Raw genomic sequence first — 23,377 nt, 5'->3', positions numbered from 1 at the left:
AAAATGACATGCTCTTTCTAAATCATGAAAGAAAGAAAAAATTGGGTTTCATGTCCCTTTAAAGGAACATAAAACCCAAATTGTTTTTTTCTTTCTAAGGTGATGATAGACCATGAAAATCCTTACTTGTGGGAATTAATCTCCTGGCCACCAGGGGGAGGTAAAGACATCCCACAACAAAGCTTTACGTATCCCTCCCACTGGTTTTCCTTAGCACTTCTTATTTCACAGTGAATGCGAAGAACACAACTGGAGCCCTATGGGAGGCATAGGTGGTTCTCAGTATGGCAGTTTCTCTCTGGAGGCGACTTGGTAGCACACTCTGCCTATGCTTTTTCTTTACGCTCCAGGCTTCAGTGCAATATAGCTTTTATGTACTGCAGGAACCTGTCAGCTGGCCGGTAACAGCTTCCTTAGCGCTCCTCATTTTCAGAGTGGGCTCAGGGAGTGCAAGTGAGACGCCGGAGTCCTGCAGAAAGCATATGCAGAGCACAGTATGGTGGTTTTTCTCCTGGTGGAAAATGGGGGGTGGTTTTGCCGCCTTAGGAAACTTTTTGGCTTGATCTGCCTAGGTTCTTCATTACACCCGGTCATCAGTGTGTAGAAGGCATTTGATGCATTTCAGGAACCTGTCAGCTTACCAACTTATCGGAAGTGGTACAAGCCTTTATACCGGAGCAGGAGGGGCACCAGGCTAATGTATTAGGTGCTTATAGTCTACTGGTATAGATTTTAACTGTGTAATTTGGGCAATTTTCTGTTATTTTTGCCTCAAATTATATTGTCATGCACATTTAGTGTAAGAGTGTACTTAAAGTGCCATTAAACATTTTGAGTTATGTGCATATTATAAAAGGATGAACTGAGGTAAAACTGTGTGTAAAAACAAGTAATTTTTTTTTAACATTTCCAAAAATACTTAGACTTTAGTGTTGCCAAGTGTAGCCTGCTCCACTCTCCTTATCAGTGCCCTATTTCACGTGAGGATAATTAGTTATGTAAGTAAAAGGGGGGCAGCAGGTACTGCTATTGTTTGTTGCCAAGAGGTTTGCGCGTTTCCATTGGGATAATGTCACATGCTTTGTGAAAGCTTCAGCATTATACTGTGCATTGCTTTAGTCAGGTGCCATGTGACTCTGTACCCTACCGTGCACAAGTGCATTCTGCAGAAGCTATGGTAGCACCTTTCATATGTGGAAATGCCCAGGGGGAGCTTGCTGCAAACAAAACTGCCTGAATTAAAGGCGTTAATGTGGGTTAAAACAGAAACCGTTTTGCAGGTAAGCCTTGGCTGTATTATATATTTAAAAACATGTTAGTTCATACTGTTTTATGTCCCTTTAAAACACACTTGTCAGAATCTCAACGGATTAAAATGTTTTATTTCCGCTCATGTTATTACACATTTGTTGTACATGTAATCTGATTCTGTGTTCAGTTGTTTGTTCGCTTATAATGGAACATAACACTGATTGACGAGTTTTAACAATTAAAATGATAGTTCCACAGATTGTTATACTAGCAAATGGAAGTTACGCTTTGGAAATTGCTCCCTGTGTATGTTGTCCTGTTCTACATATCAGATTTTCACAGTTGTGCTGCATCACTTTCAAGTCATTTAGGATACGGTAACATGTCCCTTTAATTCCTTAGCAAGAACAAATAAAAGCTACAAGGGTTGTCACTGTATCAAGCGATTTATATTCTAACTGCAGCAGCCTTATAGTGATCTACTGACAATTCCCTGACACCTCTAAGGGTATATTCTTACCAGATGTCTAGATTGTAAGTTCCCACAGGAATAGGGCCCTCAATTCCTCCTGTATGTGTTTGTAAAAGTGTGTCTTGTCTCTTACAAGTTTGATATTGTTTTATTTATATGAATTCTACCGATGTACAGCACTGCGAAATATGTTGGCGCTTCATAAATAAAGTAAATAAATAATATCAGCTATTTAAATCTAAGTGCACCATAGCTTATGGCTAATTTGTTTGTGTGAAGAATTATATAATTGTATGTTTATAATACAGGATACAAAAAATATTTTTTTAGATTAATATATAAATAGTTAAAAGGACCATAATAGTAAAAAAATGACATGCTGTAATTTGTTACATACTCTGTGGTAGATAATGTCATTTAAAACCATCGACCCTGCACTACTGTTCAACCCCCACTCGGGACTTGCAGAGCACTGCTGGTAAAGTGGAAACGCTGCTGATACAGTCAGTTGTATTACGCTGCTGATTGGATCAGTGGCAGTTTCAGCTGGGGACCAGCAGTGCTCTGCGAGTCTAGAGTGGTACAACACAAAAGTACAAGGTCATTACAGTTAAAGGGACAGTCAAGTATAAATTAAACTTTCATTATTCAGATAGGACTTTTAATTTTAATTGACTTTCCAATTTACCTTTATCATCAAATTTGCTTTTTTCTCTTGGTATTCTTAGTTTAAACTAAACCTAGGCAGGCTCATATGCTAATTTCTATGCCTTTGAGGGCTGCCTCTTATCACAGGCTTTTTAAATCTCTTTTCAACACAAAGAGACAGAAAGTACACATGGGCCATATAGATAACACTGTGTTCAGGCACAGGGGGTTATTTAAGATTTAGCACAAAACAATGCTAAATTTAAGGCAATAGATAATAAACAGTCACAGTCATGTGATCAGGGGGCTGGAAGAAGGTTCCTAGATACAAGGTAATCACAGAGGTAAAAAGTATATTAATATAACTGTGTTGGTTATGCAAAACTGGGGAATGGGTAATAAAGAGATTAACTATCTTTTAAAACAATAACAATTCTATGGTTGACTGTCCCTTTAATACAATGGATTAGAGTACTAACTGATAAGAACGTGTCAATTGTAACTATAATTCGCCCTTTAAGAAAATGTATTTGTATACATCATGTACACAGTATTACTTTCATATTTTTTTTACAGCAAAACCAAACATTCACAATGGGAACAAATGTTTTCAACTTTATTGATATCATAAGTATGAAAAGTTACAAAGTAATATTTTAATACAATATTTTCACATCTCACTTTGTGCACACCCAGAATGCATTGCTTGCAGCAGAGAATATTACAATCTAATAATAGTGAGAGTCACTGCAGTAGGGTGTATTCAGCTCTAGATTTATTTATATTTGTATGACCATTTAATCTGAAACACTTTTAGTATTGTTTAATGCAGCACTTCTATCCCATTGTGAATAAACTAAATGTAATTTAATTGCGGATGCAGCCTGTAACTATCTCCCTCTGTTTTTACTTCAAGAATGATTCAGCCAATCACTGGCTGTGTCAGCCGAGTCATTAAAGTCTAGGGGAGGGGCTCTATCAATCTCACCCTTTAAAGGAGGTAGCACAGGAGCAAAGTTGTATAAAAAAAAACAATAAGCAATTTAAAAAAATAAAGACATTTGGCTTTTAGACAATAGGATAGAAGTGAAACATTTCACTTAATTTATCACTTCTATGTCCATTAAATGGGACTTGTATTTATTTTAAGTCACCTTAAGAAGGAAAACAAATCTAAAACATTTTAAATCTTACAACCATTTGTTTCTTAAATATAAGGTTTGTACTGTTGGTTTGTTAATTTGTTTCAGGGGTCAGAAAATGATTTAGCCTGTGATATGGAGTAGCCGGTTCTCCTACCCAGGATAATCACGTGGGTCACACTAATTTGCACTCAGTAGGAAACTTATTTATTAAAAAAAAAGGAATATATATTGGCGTTTAGAAAATGATGGTTGTAGAACACATTTCCAGCCTTTAGAATTCCTGAAACAATGAAAAACCAAATATCTCAAGAGCGATGGTTATAAAGATCTCAGAGGTGCTTCATGAACTGATAACGTGACCGGACCACGTCTCGTGTTTTGATCCTGGGGCTAAATGAGTGATAACGACCTCTACCGCCTGCTGCTTCTCGCATTTGGGTGGAATGGTGCATAATTTGTAGGTGACCTCGTCGCCTTCTACAGGAACGTATTCTCCTTCAATGCTGACGGAAAACAAATGTGTTATTAGGAATCTGCAGCATAACCTACAGACATCGCTCCCTGTTTGTAGCAGGTGGTTAGTATAGAGGCACAACATTCAAAATATTCTATACACTTATTCCATTTTACTTCAGTTATCAAATATCCTGAGCATACACAGGTAGGCTGATGAGGATTATGTCTGTATCACTACATAGCATAAACAATGTTATTCATGTAGTGCTCAAGACACAATCATGCTTCTGGGAATACCTCAGTATGCTCTCAGGAAAAGGCAGACCTATTAGAGCCTTGTATAGACTTTTATAAACCAATAACTTTTAAAAGTTTTTTTAAACTCCAGATAGGCTCTAGCTAAACACTAAGAATACAGCTTCTGGTCTGCACAAACCAATTTGCAGTCTCACATCTGTAGAAGTGCCTTAGTGTCATACATACATTTGCCCACTAGGGGGCGGCTGTGTTGCATTTTGCAATGGCCAGACTCCGCTTTCAAACATAAAACTATTAAATAGTGTTGGTACCTGAAAGGGAAAAACACATTGGAGCCTTCTCTGGCATTGCAAGGGTTAACAGGAACTAGTGCCCCAGCAGCAATGCCACCTGGGACACTGCTTTACAGACAACATCACTGTGCAAGACCAGCTGAGCTCTATAATTGTAGCATGTGAGACTAGGTAACGGGTGGCCCATGGGGAGAACTTATTACAGCTAATCAGGTTCTTTAAAGGGGCAGTATATTTTACATTTAAACAGGATCTATTTATTCCTTAAACGTTACCAACATCGTTATTGAAATCAATTTAACGATTTTCTATATAAAATTTACTTACATATAGCGAAAGAACTTTTGGGGAATGGGATTAATATTTCTCCCACCCCCCTAATCTGCACCTTCATATCAATGTCTTGATCTGATGCAGATATTGTGAATGTAACAACGCTGCAATTCTGAAACCGGAAGGTGAGGGGGCTTCTGGGTAATGTCCTATGTGTGTTATGGGTGGGGCTGTAGCAGTTGCTAAAAAACAGGGACATTTACCCTGGACAGAGAATCTGCGGATAGGAACATCTCAATCCTGTAGGATCCAGTGCGATTAGGTTTGTTACTATACTGCCAATCCTGCAGGATCCAGTGCGATTAGGTTTGTTACTATACTGCCAATCCTAAAGGATCCAGTGCGATTAGGTTTGTTATTATACTGCCAATCCTGCAGGATCCAGTGCGATTAGGTTTGTTACTATACTGCCAATCCAGTAGGATCCAGTGCGATTAGAAGGTAAGTTCTGACAATCCTGTAGGATCCAGTGCAATTAGAAGGTAAGTTACTATACTGCCAATCCTGTAGGATCCAGTGTGATTAGGTTTGTTACTATACTACCAATCCTGCAGGATCCAGTGCTATTAGAAGGTAAGTTACTATACTGCCAATCCTGCAGGATCCAGTGCTATTAGAAGGTAAGTTACTATACTGCCAATCCTGCAGGATCCAGTGCTATTAGAAGGTAATTTACTATACTGCCAATCCTGCAGGATCCAGTGCTATTAGAAGGTAAGTTACTATACTGCCAATCCTGCAGGATCCAGTGCTATTAGAAGGTAAGTTACTATACTGCCAATTCTGCAGGATACAGTGCGATTAGATTTGTTACTATACTGCCAATCCTGTAGGATCCAGTGCGATTTGAAGGTAAGTTCTGCCAATCCTGTAGGATCCAGTGCGATTAGGTTTGTTACTATACTGCCAATCCTGCAGGATCCAGTGCAATTAGAAGGTAAGTTAGTATACTGCCAAATCCTGTAGGATCCAGTGCGATTAGGTTTGTTACTATACTGCCAATCCTGCAGGATCCAGTGCGATTAGGTTTGTTACTATACTGCCAATCCTGCAGGATCCAGTGCGATTAGGTTTGTTACTATACTGCCAATCCTGCAGGATCCAGTGCGATTAGAAGGTAAGTTACTATACTGCCAATCCTGTAGGATCCAGTGCGATTAGATGGTAAATTCTGCCAATCATGTAGGATCCAGTGTGATTAGGTTTATTACTATACTGCCAATCCTGCAGGATCCAGTGCAATTAGAAGGTAAGTTACTATACTGCCAATCCTGCAGGATCCAGTGCGATTAGAAGGTAAGTTACTATACTGCCAATCCTGTAGGATCCAGTGCGATTAGATGGTAAATTCTGCCAATCATGTAGGATCCAGTGTGATTAGGTTTATTACTATACTGCCAATCCTGCAGGATCCAGTGCAATTAGAAGGTAAGTTACTATACTGCCAATCCTGCAGGATCCAGTGCGATTAGAAGGTAAGTTACATACTGCCAATCCTGCAGGATTCAGTGCGATTAGGTTTGTTACTATACTGCCAATTCTGCAGGATACAGTGCGATTAGATTTGTTACTATACTGCCAATCCTGTAGGATCCAGTGCGATTTGAAGGTAAGTTCTGCCAATCCTGTAGGATCCAGTGCGATTAGGTTTGTTACTATACTGCCAATCCTGCAGGATCCAGTGCAATTAGAAGGTAAGTTACTATACTGCCAATCCTGTAGGATCCAGTGCGATTAGGTTTGTTACTATACTGCCAATCCTAAAGGATCCAGTGCGATTAGGTTTGTTATTATACTGCCAATCCTGCAGGATCCAGTGCGATTAGGTTTGTTACTATACTGCCAATCCTGTAGGATCCAGTGCGATTAGAAGGTAAGTTCTGACAATCCTGTAGGATCCAGTGCAATTAGAAGGTAAGTTACTATACTGCCAATCCTGTAGGATCCAGTGTGATTAGGTTTGTTACTATACTACCAATCCTGCAGGATCCAGTGCTATTAGAAGGTAATTTACTATACTGCCAATCCTGCAGGATCCAGTGCTATTAGAAGGTAAGTTACTATACTGCCAATCCTGCAGGATCCAGTGCTATTAGAAGGTAATTTACTATACTGCCAATCCTGCAGGATCCAGTGCTATTAGAAGGTAAGTTACTATACTGCCAATCCTGCAGGATCCAGTGCTATTAGAAGGTAAGTTACTATACTGCCAATCCTGCAGGATCCAGTGCTATTAGAAGGTAAGTTACTATACTGCCAATCCTGCAGGATCCAGTGCTATTAGAAGGTAATTTACTATACTGCCAATCCTGCAGGATCCAGTGCTATTAGAAGGTAAGTTACTATACTGCCAGTCCTGCAGGATCCAGTGGGGAGTGTCTGCTCTTCCTGCTTTCTCAGCCCCTTTCAGTGGGTGTCCCAGCCTAACCTCATCAACAGTACTAAACTAGGAGCTTCTAAGTAAGTTTTTAAACTGTTTTATACTGGATTTTTAGATCAGCATGTGTGCATATTCTTCTTTATAGTAGTATCTATTACATGCAGATAAATGAACATTGGTGTACACTGGCATATTTTGCACAGTCATTGGCTGCACACACTAGTGACCAGTTTAACCCTTTCCCTAACTGGCCTCAACTCAGAAAGAAGCCAAAATGTTACAACATGACACTGCCTATTTCTTTATGGTCACTAAAATACACATTTCTTACAGTATCAAGAAAACGAATCTATAAATAAAAAAATGCATCTGCGTATCATTCTCAGGCTAGTAATTTGCTTAGAATACATCACTATTTCTAACATTTATTCAGTGTTTAACGTCCCTTTAAGCTTAAAGGGACATAAAAGTTGGGATAGAGACAAAATTACTTTACCTTCAAAAAATTTCTTTCATGATTCAGACACAGCAGCAATTTTAAGCAACTTTCTAATTTACTCCTATTATCAATTTTCTTCTCTCTCTTGCTATCTTTATTTAAAAAGCAGGAATGTTAAAGGGCCACTGTAAGTAAATATTTTCTATGCCTGTTACTAACTAACTACCCCAAATACGCTTTTTATCAATAGCATTTCATTAACATATCTCTACCGTATATCAGAAATCTTGTCTGCAAATTTAATTGTTTTCCAAACCCACTCCATGGGTATCCTTTGCTCTGTACCAATCAGTTTACAATACCTAGGTTTCAAAATGGCGCTTTAAACACAAAGTTATTGGTTTAAGTATTTTGAACATGCAGTGCTGAAAATAGTGGGCAGGATAACGTGACATCATCGGCGAATAAAATAATATCACTTTTAGAACGTTATGAAACTTCGTTTTGGAGAAAATATAGGTAAGTAGGTTTTAATTAATGTTTATTAACTTTAATATGTTAGTTGTTTATCTTAAAAATTATAACAGAAAGTAATCCTTTAAGCTTAGGAGCCGGCCCAATGTTAGTTCAGCAGCATGGATAGTGCTTGCTTATTGGTGGCTACATTTAGCAAACCAATAAGCAAGCATAACCCAGGTTCTGAACCAAAAATGGACTATTAAGCTTTACATCTTGCTTTTTAAATAAAGATAGCAAGAAAACAAAGAAAATTTGATAATAGGAGTAAAGTTAGAAAGTTGCTTGCCCTATCTGAATCATTGAAATAAAAAAAAAATTGTACAGCTCTAACTCCCTCACACAATTCCTTCTATGGCTGTATCTATATCCACCTTTGTTTTGGTAGAATAAAAGACTTTAACACTCATTATCTGCTGGAGCAGGCCTAGAAGCAAATAGGCTGCTGTAAAATACAATGCCTGTGTTTCTGATGCTAAATACTGATACAGGGGAGGGGTGGATCAGACTACTCCAGACAGCATGGTTATGTAAGAGATTTTGCTTATATTTGAAATTTTTAAAATACTTGCCAGCAATTTTTAAACATTTTTTTAATGCAAACTTTTTTTTTTTTACTTAAAGGGACACTGAACCCAATTTTTTTCTTTTGTGATTCAGATAGAGCATGAAATTTTAAGCAACTTTCTAATTTACTCCTATTATCAAATTTTCTTTATTCTCTTGGTATCTTTATTTGAAATGCAAGAATATAAGATTAGATGCCGGCCCATTTTTGGTGAACAACCTGGGTTGTCCTTGCTGATTGGTGGATAAATTCATCCACCAATAAAAAAGTGCTGTCCAGAGTGCTGAACCAAGAAAAAAAGCTTAATGTCTTCTTTTTCAAATAAAGATAGCAAGAGAACGAAGAATTATTAATAGGAGTAAATTAGAAAGTTGCTTAAAATTGCTGCTCTATCGGAATCACAAAAGAAAAAATGTGGGTTCAGTGTCCCTTTAATTAGCCCTTTTAGGATATACACCAACATGTTTTATAGCACTTTAACTGTACAAACGTTCTCTTAACCCTCACCCCCTTCTGTTGATCAGAATACCAAGGAAACTCACTCAGAAATGTGCAAGAAGATATCCGGCCCTCCTCCCTCAGGGATTATAAATCCGTGTCCTTTGGAGCGGGAAAAACATTTACAGACTCCTTTGTAAACTGGTCCCTCGGAGGCTCGCACAGTCCTGCGCCAGAGACAAATAAAATGTCAAAATGCTGACTGGTAGTGGCTAATGGGAAAAATCTTTAGATACTGAAGTCACATGTGAGCGTTAACAGGCAGAGAGCTGCCGCTACAAAGGGCTTGCTTCCATTGGAGCCGTAAGCTACCGAAGCGGCAGACAGCTAAAAGTAATTTACGGCTCCATTTTAGCACCAGGTTTCCATTGAAATATTTTGCGCATTGCATGCAGTCGCTCTTTTCGTGTAGCTGTGTTGTGTTAACGCTTCCATCTGACGTCATCGGATTTCTTGAAAATCAATTAGTTGCTAAGGTAACCCGACCTTACGCTATAGAATTTACGTTTAACGTCCGTGCTCTTTACCTGTGATCACCTCAAGAAAAATAAGAGATACTTATCCATATTTTTAACAATAATCAAATACTATTTTCTACTATAATTATATTTACCACTTTATAAATATGAGTAATATGTATTACTGCCCTAGGCATAGGTCTAGTTTGAATTCTGTAGATATGTTCTTGCATATATTATTATATTTAAATATATACTGACATTTCTATTAGAATATAAGTTAATCTATTCCTATACATCAGACAACAATAAATATTACTTATAACATTTTATTTCTACATTAAAACACTTGCATTATTTACAAGTTTTATAATAATTTCAATAGAAAATAGGTCTCAAAAAGCACAATTTTCCTCTTTTACACCTAGTTCAGCTGGGTGTAATATTTCTCAATGTATCAACAGCCTCAGACAGTGTATTAATAGTTTGCGCTTTCATTGGAAACCTGCTATAATTTATCGATTAACAGCTTCTATTACTTTCTATGGGACGCAATTATTTTATTCAGTAGCTGGAGGCCGGCTGCCGATATTGAGGTATAACGCGCCATTGGAAACAGTTGATAAACGAAATTGCTTCCGACAGCATATTTATCGGTTTGCAAGCGCACGCAAACTGAATTACGGCTCAATGGAAATGAGCCCTAAGTGTGTTTGCACACTGTTTAACAGAACATAAAATTACAAAGTGCGTTAGACATATAGTAAGCGCTTGTATAAACAGCAGGCAGCGTCATTTGCCTTTTTCAGAGCTGGATTTATATGTGTGAAAATCCAGATCTTTGTATCATACTATTACCCAAATAAATCAGGTTCCGAAAAGAGCTAAAAGCTGCTGCCTGCAGCCATATTTGGTATTTGAATGCAAATCTGCATGTCTAATTAACCCCTTGCCAGCCACAGAGGGCTGACATATTAAGAAACACAGCAGTTTCCTGGATATACAAGGTCAGAGCAGGGTTAATACAGTAATGTGAAAAAGAGCGTACACCCTCTGAATTCTATGGTTTTACGTATCAGGACATAAATAAGAGGCTAAGTAGCAGTCAGATGCTTATGCCCTTGATTAATTGATCAGCCTGTGTGACCACCTCTATAAAAGACAACAATGATCTTAGAGAAGCAATCGTTGCTGCCCATCAATCTGGGAAGGGTTATAAGGCCATTTCCAAAACCATTTAAAATCCATCATTCTACAGTAAGAAAGATTATTTGCAAGTGGAAAGCAATCTAGACAGTTACCAATCTTCCCAGAAGTGGACATCCCAGCAGATTTACCCCAAGGTCAGATTGTTCAATGCTCAGAGAGGGTGTTGCATCTCAGACTCTACAGACCTCAATAAGGATGTTAAGGTTCATGACAGTACAATTAGAAAACAACTGAAGAAGAATGGTTTGTATGGAAGGGTTGCCAGGAGAAAGCTTCTCTATAAAAAAACATGGCAGCACAGTTTGTTCCAGAAGTCTTGTGGTTTGCAAAGTTGCATTTGAACAATGTCCTTTGGACAGATGAGACCAAAGTGGAGATGTTAAACAAAAACACCTCAATGTGTAATGTCATGTGTTGTTGTTTATCTGAGGATGTATTTACCTAATTATAAGACCTGCTAAGGACCAGATGATTGTTATGTCCTGATACGTAAAACCATAGAATTCAGAGGCCGTACTTTCTTTTTCACATGACTGGACATTTCTATGAAACCTGTAAATCAGCTAAAACGTAAGCCACACAGTTGGTTTAGGCATTGGTGAAGGGATTGATATAAAGATCTGTGCAGGGCTAGAAAATGTCACTAATCTTTACCGGTCAAGTAAAACATAATTTATGTAAGAACTTACCTGATAAATTCATTTCTTTCATATTAGCAAGAGTCCATGAGCTAGTGACGTATGGGATATACATTCCTACCAGGAGGGGCAAAGTTTCCCAAACCTCAAAATGCCTATAAATACACCCCTCACCACACCCACAATTCAGTTTAACGAATAGCCAAGAAGTGGGGTGATAAAAAAAAAAGTGCGAAAGCATATAAAATAAGGAATTGGAATAATTGTGCTTTATACAAAATCATAACCACCACAAAAAAAGGGCGGGCCTCATGGACTCTTGCTAATATGAAAGAAATGAATTTATCAGGTAAGTTCTTACATAAATTATGTTTTCTTTCATGTAATTAGCAAGAGTCCATGAGCTAGTGACGTATGGGATAATGACTACCCAAGATGTGGATCTTTCCACACAAGAGTCACTAGAGAGGGAGGGATAAAATAAAGACAGCCAATTCCTGCTGACAATAATCCACACCCAAAATAAAGTTTAACAAAAAACATAAGCAGAAGATTCAAACTGAAACCGCTGCCTGAAGTACTTTTCTACCAAAAACTGCTTCAGAAGAAGAAAATACATCAAAATGGTAGAATTTAGTAAAAGTATGCAAAGAGGACCAAGTTGCTGCTTTGCAGATCTGGTCAACCGAAGCTTCATTCCTAAACGCCCAGGAAGTAGAAACTGACCTAGTAGAATGAGCTGTAATTCTCTGAGGCGGAGTTTTACCCGACTCAACATAGGCAAGATGAATTAAAGATTTCAACCAAGATGCCAAAGAAATGGCAGAAGCTTTCTGGCCTTTTCTAGAACCGGAAAAGATAACAAATAGACTAGAAGTCTTACGAAAAGATTTCGTAGCTTCAACATAATATTTCAAAGCTCTAACAACATCCAAAGAATGCAACGATTTCTCCTTAGAATTCTTAGGATTAGGACATAATGAAGGAACCACAATTTCTCTACTAATGTTGTTGGAATTCACAACTTTAGGTAAAAATTCAAAAGAAGTTCGCAACACCGCCTTATCCTGATGAAAAATCAGAAAAGGAGACTCACAAGAAAGAGCAGATAATTCAGAAACTCTTCTGGCAGAAGAGATGGCCAAAAGGAACAAAACTTTCCAAGAAAGTAATTTAATGTCCAATGAATGCATAGGTGCAAACGGAGGAGCTTGAAGAGCTCCCAGAACCAAATTCAAACTCCAAGGAGGAGAAATTGACTTAATGACAGGTTTTATACGAACCAAAGCTTGTACAAAACAATGAATATCAGGAAGAATAGCAATCTTTCTGTGAAAAAGAACAGAAAGAGCAGAGATTTGTCCTTTCAAAGAACTTGCGGACAAACCCTTATCTAAACCATCCTGAAGAAACTGTAAAATTCTCGGTATTCTAAAAGAATGCCAGGAAAAATGATGAGAAAGACACCAAGAAATATAAGTCTTCCAGACTCTATAATATATCTCTCGAGATACAGATTTACGAGCCTGTAACATAGTATTAATCAGAGTCAGAGAAACCTCTTTGACCAAGAATCAAGCGTTCAATCTCCATACCTTTAAATTTAAGGATTTCAGATCCTGATGGAAAAAAGGACCTTGTGACAGAAGGTCTGGTCTTAACGGAAGAGTCCACGGTTGGCAAGAGGCCATCCGGACAAGATCCGCATACCAAAACCTGTGAGGCCATGCCGGAGCTACCAGCAGAACAAACGAGCATTCCTTCAGAATCTTGGAGATTACTCTTGGAAGAAGAACTAGAGGCGGAAAGATATAGGCAGGATGATACTTCCAAGGAAGAGATAATGCATCCACTGCCTCCGCCTGAGGATCCCGGGATCTGGACAGATACCTGGGAAGTTTCTTGTTTAGATGGGACGCCATCAGATCTATTTCTGGAAGTTCCCACATTTGAACAATCTGAAGAAATACCTCTGGGTGAAGAGACCATTCGCCCGGATGCAACGTTTGGCGACTGAGATAATCCGCTTCCCAATTGTCTACACCTGGGATATGAACCGCAGAGATTAGACAGGAGCTGGATTCCGCCCAAACCAAAATTCGAGATACTTCTTTCATAGCCAGAGGACTGTGAGTCCCTCCTTGATGATTGATGTATGCCACAGTTGTGACATTGTCTGTCTGAAAACAAATGAACGATTCTCTCTTCAGAAGAGGCCAAAACTGAAGAGCTCTGAAAATTGCACGGAGTTCCAAAATATTGATCGGTAATCTCACCTCCTGAGATTCCCAAACTCCTTGTGCCGTCAGAGATCCCCACACAGCTCCCCAACCTGTAAGACTTGCATCTGTTGAAATTACAGTCCAAGTCGGAAGCACAAAAGAAGCCCCCTGAATTAAACGATGGTGATCTGTCCACCATGTTAGAGAGTGTCGAACAATCGGTTTTAAAGATATTAATTGAGATATCTTCGTGTAATCCTTGCACCATTGCTTCAGCATACAGAGCTGAAGAGGTCGCATGTGAAAACGAGCAAAGGGGATCGCGTCCGATGCAGCAGTCATAAGACCTAGAATTTCCATGCATAAGGCTACCGAAGGGAATGATTGTGACTGAAGGTTTCGACAAGCTGCAATCAACTTTAGACGTCTCTTGTCTGTTAAAGACAGAGTCATGGACACTGAATCCATCTGGAAACCCAGAAAAGTTACCCTTGTCTGAGGAATCAAAGAACTTTTTGGTAAATTGATCCTCCAACCATGATCTTGAAGAAACAACACAAGTCGATTCGTATGAGATTCTGCTAAATGTAAAGACTGAGCAAGTACCAAGATATCGTCCAAATAAGGAAATACCACAATACCCTGTTCTCTGATTACAGACAGCAGGGCACCGAGAACCTTTGCTAAAATTCTTGGAGCTGTAGCTAGGCCAAACGGCAGAGCCACAAATTGGTAATGCTTGTCCAGAAACGAGAATCTCAGGAACTGATAATGATCTGGATGAATCGGAATATGCAGATATGCATCCTGTAAATCTATTGTGGACATATAATTCCCTTGCTGAACAAAAGGTAAGATAGTCCTTACAGTTACCATCTTGAACGTTGGTATCCTTACATAACGATTCAATATTTTTAGATCCAGAACTGGTCTGAAAGAATTCTCCTTCTTTGGTACAATGAAGAGATTTGAATAAAACCCCATCCCCTGTTCCGGAACTGGAACTGGCATAATTACTCCAGTCAACTCTAGATCTGAAACACATTTCAGAAATGCTTGAGCTTTTACTGGATTTACTGGGACACGGGAAAGAAAAAATCTCTTTGCAGGAGGTCTCAACTTGAAACCAATTCTGTACCCTTCTGAAACAATGCTCTGAATCCAAAGATTGTGAACAGAATTGACCCAAATTTCCTTGAAAAAACGTAACCTGCCCCCTACCAGCTGAGCTGGAATGAGGGCCGCACCTTCATGTGGACTTAGAAGCAGGCTTTGCCTTTCTAGCTGGCTTGGATTTATTCCAGACTGGAGATGGTCTCCAAACTGAAACTGCTCCTGAGGATGAAGGATCGGGCTTTTGTTCTTTGTTGAAACGAAAGGAACGAAAACGATTATTAGCCCTGTTTTTACCTTTAGATTTTTTATCCTGTGGTAAAAAAGTTCCTTTCCCACCAGTAACAGTTGAAATAATGGAATCCAACTGAGAACCAAATAATTTGTTACCCTGGAAAGAAATGGAAAGTAAAGTTGATTTAGAAGCCATATCAGCATTCCAAGTTTTAAGCCATAAAGCTCTTCTAGCTAAAATAGCTAGAGACATAAACCTGACATCAACTCTGATAATATCAAAAATGGTATCACAGATAAAATTATTAGCATGCTGAAGAAGAATAATAATATCATGAGAATCACGATGTGTTACTTGTTGTGCTAAAGTTTCCAACCAAAAAGTTGAAGCTGCAGCAACATCAGCCAAAGATATAGCAGGTCTAAGAAGATTACCTGAACACAGATAAGCTTTTCTTAGAAAGGATTCAATTTTCCTATCTAGAGGATCCTTAAACGAAGTACCATCTGACGTAGGAATAGTAGTACGTTTAGCAAGGGTAGAAATAGCCCCATCAACTTTAGGGATCTTGTCCCAAAATTCTAATCTGTCAGACGGCACAGGATATAATTGCTTAAAACGTTTAGAAGGAGTAAATGAATTACCCAAATTATCCCATTCTTTGGAAATTACTGCAGAAATAGCATTAGGAACAGGAAAAACTTCTGGAATAACCACAGGAGCTTTAAATACCTTATCTAAACGTTTAGAATTAGTATCAAGAGGACCAGAATCCTCTATTTCTAAAGCAATTAATACTTCTTTAAGTAAAGAACGAACAAATTCCATTTTAAATAAATATGAAGATTTATCAGCATCAACCTCTGAGACAGAATCCTCTGAACCAGAGGAATCATCAGAATCAGAATGATGATGTTCATTTAAAAATTCATCTGTAGGGAGAGAAGTTTTAAAAGATTTTTTACGTTTACTAGAAGGAGAAATAACAGACATAGGGCTCCATGTACTAACCTGCCCCGCAAAGGCTCCGGAGCAGCTTTCGCTGCTTCGTACATGGAGCCCATAGCCTTCTTTATGGATTCAGAAACAAAATCTCTTATATTATCAGGAACATTCTGCACCTTAGATGTTGAAGGAACTGCAACAGGCAATAGTACTTTACTAAAGGAAATATTATCTGCTTTAAACAAGTTTGTCATGACAATCAATACAAACAACAGCTGGAGGAATAGCTACCAAAAGTTTACAGCAGATACACTTAGCTTTGGTAGATTCAGCACTTGACAGCGATTTTCCTGTAGTATCTTCTGACTCAGATGCAACGTGAGACATCTTGCAATATGTAAGAGAAAAAACAACATATATATAAAGCAAAATTGATCAAATTCCTTAAATGACAGTTTCAGGAATGGGAAAAAATGCCAAAGAACAAGCTTCTAGCAACCAGAAGCAATAAAAAATGAGACTTAAATAATGTGGAGACAAAAGCGACGCCCATATTTTTTCGCGCCAAATAAGACGCCCACATTATTTGGCGCCTAAATGCTTTTTGGCGCCAAAAATGACGCCACATCCGGAACGCCGACATCTTTGGCGCAAAATAACGTCAAAAAAATGACGCAACTTCCGGCGACACGTATGACGCCGGAAACGGAAATAGAATTTTTGCGCCAAAAAAGTCAGCGCCAAGAATGACGCAATAAAATGAAGCATTTTCAGCCCCCGCGAGCCTAACAGCCCACAGGGAAAAAGTCAAATTTTAAGGTAAGAAAAATGTTAAATTAAAATGCATTATCCCAAATATGAAACTGACTGTCTGAAAATAAGGAATGTTGAACATTCTGAGTCAAGGCAAATAAATGTTTGAATACATATATTTAGAACTTTATAAACAAAGTGCCCAACCATAGCTTAGAGTGTCACAGAAAATAAGACTTACTTACCCCAGGACACTCATCTACATGTTTGTAGAAAGCCAAACCAGTACTGAAACGAGTATCAGCAGAGGTAATGGTATATATAAGTGTATATCGTCGATCTGAAAAGGGAGGTAAGAGATGAATCTCTACGACCGATAACAGAGAACCTATGAAATAGACCCCGTAGAAGGAGATCACTGCATTCAAATAGGCAATACTCTCTTCACATCCCTCTGACATTCACTGCACGCTGAGAGGAAAACCGGGCTCCAACTTGCTGCGGAGCGCATATCAACGTAGAATCTAGCACAAACTTACTTCACCACCTCTATCGGAGGCAAAGTTTGTAAAACTGAATTGTGGGTGTGGTGAGGGGTGTATTTATAGGCATTTTGAGGTTTGGGAAACTTTGCCCCTCCTGGTAGGAATGTATATCCCATACGTCACTAGCTCATGGACTCTTGCTAATTACATGAAAGAAATACAAATCAGGAGAGAACACGTTCATTTGTTTAACCCCTTAGAGTAAAAATGGCCGCTGACATACAGGGTCGTTAAGATAAACACTCTGTTTTGGATTCACACACTCATTATGTACAATTAAGCCTTTTACTACATAAAACATTGATTTTGCATTAGTAGCTGGCATCACTGTCTTGTTCATTGACTAAGCAGAAATAATAAAATAAAAAAACACACAACTCAAACAGCAGATATGGGTAAACACACTCACTAGAATCATGACTTACGCAGAAAACGTTCTTGTGCGCCTGGTGGGGAGAGGGCTGGGGATAAGGTGCCCTCTCATTGGAGACGGAGAGCGGGCCCGTGGCTGACAAACTCCGGGCAGGTTCAGGGTCCGCTCAGGGGGTGTCTGAGGTGACACTGGAGAGCTGTCGGAAGTCACCGTAACAGGAGAGGTGGAATCTGAGGACATTTTCAGCCTTTTTCTGTAAGCCTGTTTAGAAACAAAAGCAGATTAACAATGTACAACACAAAGAAGATATTTCAGGTGCTCATTCCTGTAAAAGAACATTAAACTCATAGCAAATATCAGCAGTTAAGCACTGGAAGGGGACAATGCCCTTTAACGAACAATGTAACTGTGCTCTTAGCTAACCAATCACCGTGTAGGATGTTTCTAGCTCGGTACGGTAGCCTCAAATATCCACAGCTGTGTAGTATAAGTGCCACTCACATTTCCCTAAGTTACACAGGAGTTTGGGGTGGGATTTTGGACAGTTCCTGGTTTCACAGGAAACAAGATAGATCCCCCAATTCACCTATACAGATTATACACTGTATAAATACTACCCAAGGTTGCACTACCTGAACACATTCGCTTTCTGATCCCAGTTTATTAAATTATAGACCAGGGGCTATCTAAAGCAATAGCCAAGCTTATTATCAGGCACAGACGTGATGGTGTTATCTAACTGCTCTATGTGTATTCCTGACAATAAAGGGGTCAAATCACCACTATATGTACACGGGTTACTACTGGCAATGAAATAGGGAAATGCAGGGATTTGTAAATTACTTAAGCCAAGGGAATAAAATGACCATGCAGTTGTGAAAATATACATGGTGGGGTCTAAGGAAGAGCTTTTGTGACAAAACCTACCACGCGTGTCTAGTATTTTTGTGAATATGAATCACACTGGTCACACAAAGATGTTTAGGAAGAGAATTTAAAGGTGCAGTAATATTAAATGCTCTATCTGAATCATGCATGTTTCATGTGGACCTTCCTAACCCTTGTTGTGAAGTGATTGTGGGATGGGAAGTAACCAGATCTGGTTCAGTGCAATAAAAAAAAAAAATGCACTGAAATCTAAATATTTCAGACTTAGCAGAGCCAACCTGAACATAGTCACTCAGCACAAAAGGTTTTCTATTTTACAACATTTCAATATTTAGTTTTATACAACAAACAACAACAACAACAACCCTGCCTTGTGCAAACTGCTGCTGAGAAGGTGCAACCCCAGGGGAGTGGAGGTAGGGACCAGACGTTCACACCTATTAAGGCTGAAGACATTGCCATGGCAACCAGCGGTACCAGCTTGAGCTGGAGAGGAGGCGAGTGTGCGAGGTGGGGACGGTAGATATTGCAGGTGCTGATATAACACAACGGGTCACTGGTATCTCTCTCATGGGGAAAGATCTCAATTTCAAAAAGCTTACTTCTAGCGCAGTTAACACTCAAACAGGAGCATTAAATTAAAGGGACACTGTACCCAAAAATTTTCTTTTGTGATTCAGATAGAGCATGCAATTTTAAGCAACTTTCTAATTTACTCCTATTATCAATTTTTCTTTGTTCTCTTGCTATCTTTATATGAAAAAGAAGGCATCTAAGCTTTTTTCTTGGTTCAGAACTCTGGACAGCAGTTTTTGATTGGTGGATGAATTTATCCACCAATCAGCAAGGACAACCTAGGTTGTTCACCAAAAATGGGCCGGCATCTAAACTTACATTCCTGCATTTCAAATAAAGATACCAAGAGAATAAAGAAGATTTGATAATAGGAGTAAATTAGAAAGTTGCTTAAAATTGCATGCTCTATCTGAATCATGAAAGAAAATTTTTGGGTACAGTGTCCCTTTAAGCTCTACTTGTAATCTGGCCCTGTATGTTTAACCCCTTGTGGGAGGATAGACACACACACTATTACCATGGGGGTTTATTTAAAAACCAACAGGAAGGCCAAGCTGAGCTGCAAGTTCAGAGAAGAAATGCAAGAAAAATATGAAACTAAAATAATGAGACTGATGCAGCTAACTAACATGAACAACAAGAGCAGGAATAAATGTATTTGCAAATCTTCCCAGCAGGAGACAAACTACCAACCTCCATAGTGAAGGAAGTTTTCTGCAGAGTTTCTGGTTAGAAGAGACAGATTTCTATTTACAAAAACTACACAAGCCCGGGCAGGACACCCACTACGGCTTCTCACATGTGGTATCCTCAAACACCAACAGATAAAACAAAGAAATCTGTAGCTAAGAGCACTGAAGATGGTCAGAGAGAGACAACTTTATGCCATGGGTGTAAACTATAACCTGTATGACAACATCTCAGCATGTAATGGGTTAACCCTAACCATACCCAGGACAGAGAGCAAGACTTTCTCGCAAACAAATATCCTGACAGGAAGACTTCTGCCTACACAAGTTCACTAACTGCCATTCCCAGCTGCAGTAATGTAGTCAGATACCAAGAGACTCTATCCCATGGACCTAATAAATCACTTGGTGCTAAATATTTACCTTTAGATTAGCAACTATTCTTCAGTATCACTTCCTCTAAAAATTCTAATTAACTGTTTATACACAAACTTGCAACAAGAGGATAAGTTCAGTACTTTACATCCCACATATCTCCTGTGACAGGAAATTATTCCCACCCCAGACATTCCTGGCTTTTCTCTCTATATACTCACACACACACACTGCAGCACAGACACACTCCCGGCCTCCCTCTCTATATACACCCTCCCCTTTAAAACTACTCTCTGCATTCCCCATTAATATTCTAAATTCTGGCCTATAAACCAGAAAAAATGCACAGTAACACAAGCTATACATGTACACACACTCAAATACAAAGAAACACACACTATATAGCATACACAATTATACATGCAGATACACACACACACACACATAGCTTACACTTATACATGCAAATACACACACTACATAGCATACACTTATACATGCAGCTACACACACACACTACATAGCATACACTTATACATGCAGATACACACACACTACATAGCTTACACTTATACATGCAGATACACACACACTACATAGCTTACACTTATACATGCAGCTACACACACACACACACACACTACATAGCTTACACTTATACATGCAAATACACACACACTACATAGCTTACACTTATACATGCAAACACACACACACTACATAGCTTACACTTATACATGCAAACACACACACTACATAGCTTACACTTATACATGCAGATACACACACACTACATACTACACTTACACTTATACATGCAAATACACACACACTACATAGCTTACACTTATACATGCAGATACACACTACATATCATACACTTATACATGCAGATACACACACTACATATCATACACTTATACATGCAGATACACACACACTACATAGCATACACTTATACATGCAGATACACACACACACACACACTACATAGCTTACACTTATACATGCAGATATACACACACACACTACATAGCTTACACTTATACATGCAAATACACACACACTACATAGCTTACACTTATACACGCAGATACACACTACATATCATACACTTATACATGCAAATACACACACTACATAGCTTACACTTATACATGCAAACACACACACTACATAGCATACACTTATACATGCAAACACACACACTACATAGCATACACTTATACATGCAGATACACACACACACACACTACATAGCTTACACTTATACATGCAGATACACACACACACTACATAGCTTACACTTATACATGCAAATACACACACACTACATAGCTTACACTTATACACGCAGATACACACTACATATCATACACTTATACATGCAGATACACACACTACATATCATACACTTATACATGCAGATATACACACACACACACTACATAGCTTACACTTATACATGCAGATACACTACATAGCTTACACTTATACATGCAGATATACACACACACACTACATAGCTTACACTTATACATGCAAATACACACACACACTACATAGCTTACACTTATACATGCAGATACACACACACTACATATCATACACTTATACATGCAGATACACACACACACACTACATAGCTTACACTTATACATGCAGATACACACACACACTACATATCATACACTTATACATGCAAATACACACACTACATAGCTTACACTTATACATGCAAATACACACACACACACACTACATAGCTTACACTTATACATGCAGATATACACACACACTACATAGCTTACACTTATAAACGCAGATACACACTACATATCATACACTTATACATGCAGATACACACACACACTACATAGCTTACACTTATACATGCAGATACACACACACTACATAGCTTACACTTATACATGCAGATACACACACACACACTACATATCATACACTTATACATGCAAATACACACACTACATAGCTTACACTTATACATGCAAATACACACACACACACTGCATAGCTTACACTTATACATGCAGATACACACACTACATAGCATACACTTATACATGCAGCTACACACACACTACATAGCATACACTTATACATGCAGATACACACACACTACATAGCTTACACTTATACATGCAGATACACACACACTACATAGCTTACACTTATACATGCAGCTACACACACACACACTACATAGCTTACACTTATACATGCAAATACACACACACTACATAGCTTACACTTATACATGCAAACACACACACACTACATAGCTTACACTTATACATGCAAACACACACACTACATAGCTTACACTTATACATGCAGATACACACACACACTACATAGCTTACACTTATACATGCAAATACACACACACTACATAGCTTACACTTATACACGCAGATACACACTACATATCATACACTTATACATGCAGATACACACACTACATATCATACACTTATACATGCAGATACACACACACTACATAGCATACACTTATACATGCAGATACACACACACACACATACTACATAGCTTACACTTATACATGCAGATATACACACACACACTACATAGCTTACACTTATACATGCAAATACACACACACTACATAGCTTACACTTATACACGCAGATACACACTACATATCATACACTTATACATGCAAATACACACACTACATAGCTTACACTTATACATGCAAACACACACACTACATAGCATACACTTATACATGCAGATACACACACACACACACTACATAGCTTACACTTATACATGCAGATACACACACACACACACTACATAGCTTACACTTATACATGCAGATACACACACACACACTACATAGCTTACACTTATACATGCAAATACACAAACACTACATAGCTTACACTTATACACGCAGATACACACTACATATCATACACTTATACATGCAGATACACACACTACATATCATACACTTATACATGCAGATATACACACACACACACTACATAGCTTACACTTATACATGCAGATACACTACATAGCTTACACTTATACATGCAAAAACACAC

The 23,377-nt window shown here is 38.5% G+C and overlaps 2 protein-coding genes across 3 annotated transcripts in view; both read right to left on the bottom strand.

The window, feature by feature from the left end:
• Nucleotides 1-2,150, bottom strand: part of TMEM186 (transmembrane protein 186) — a 3,467-nt gene extending 1,317 nt beyond the window's left edge. The window contains 1 exon segment of the mRNA XM_053694269.1: nucleotides 2,121-2,150. Coding sequence (XP_053550244.1) covers nucleotides 2,121-2,150 — 30 coding nt within the window.
• Nucleotides 2,151-2,959: 809 nt separating this feature from the next.
• Nucleotides 2,960-23,377, bottom strand: part of CARHSP1 (calcium regulated heat stable protein 1) — an 83,787-nt gene continuing 63,369 nt past the window's right edge. For both annotated transcript variants that reach the window (XM_053695233.1, XM_053695234.1), the window contains 3 exons: nucleotides 17,801-18,009; nucleotides 9,302-9,424; nucleotides 2,960-4,019 (listed from right to left, as the gene is read on the bottom strand). In XM_053695233.1, coding sequence (XP_053551208.1) covers nucleotides 3,857-4,019; nucleotides 9,302-9,424; nucleotides 17,801-17,988 — 474 coding nt within the window. In that variant the 5' untranslated portion in view covers nucleotides 17,989-18,009 and the 3' untranslated portion in view covers nucleotides 2,960-3,856. The remainder of the gene's footprint in view (nucleotides 4,020-9,301; nucleotides 9,425-17,800; nucleotides 18,010-23,377) is intronic.

The sequence above is a fragment of the Bombina bombina genome, chromosome 11, assembly GCF_027579735.1.
Source record: "Bombina bombina isolate aBomBom1 chromosome 11, aBomBom1.pri, whole genome shotgun sequence".
NCBI classification, from domain to species: Eukaryota; Metazoa; Chordata; class Amphibia; order Anura; family Bombinatoridae; genus Bombina; species Bombina bombina.
This window is presented reverse-complemented; position numbering and strand designations above follow the sequence as displayed.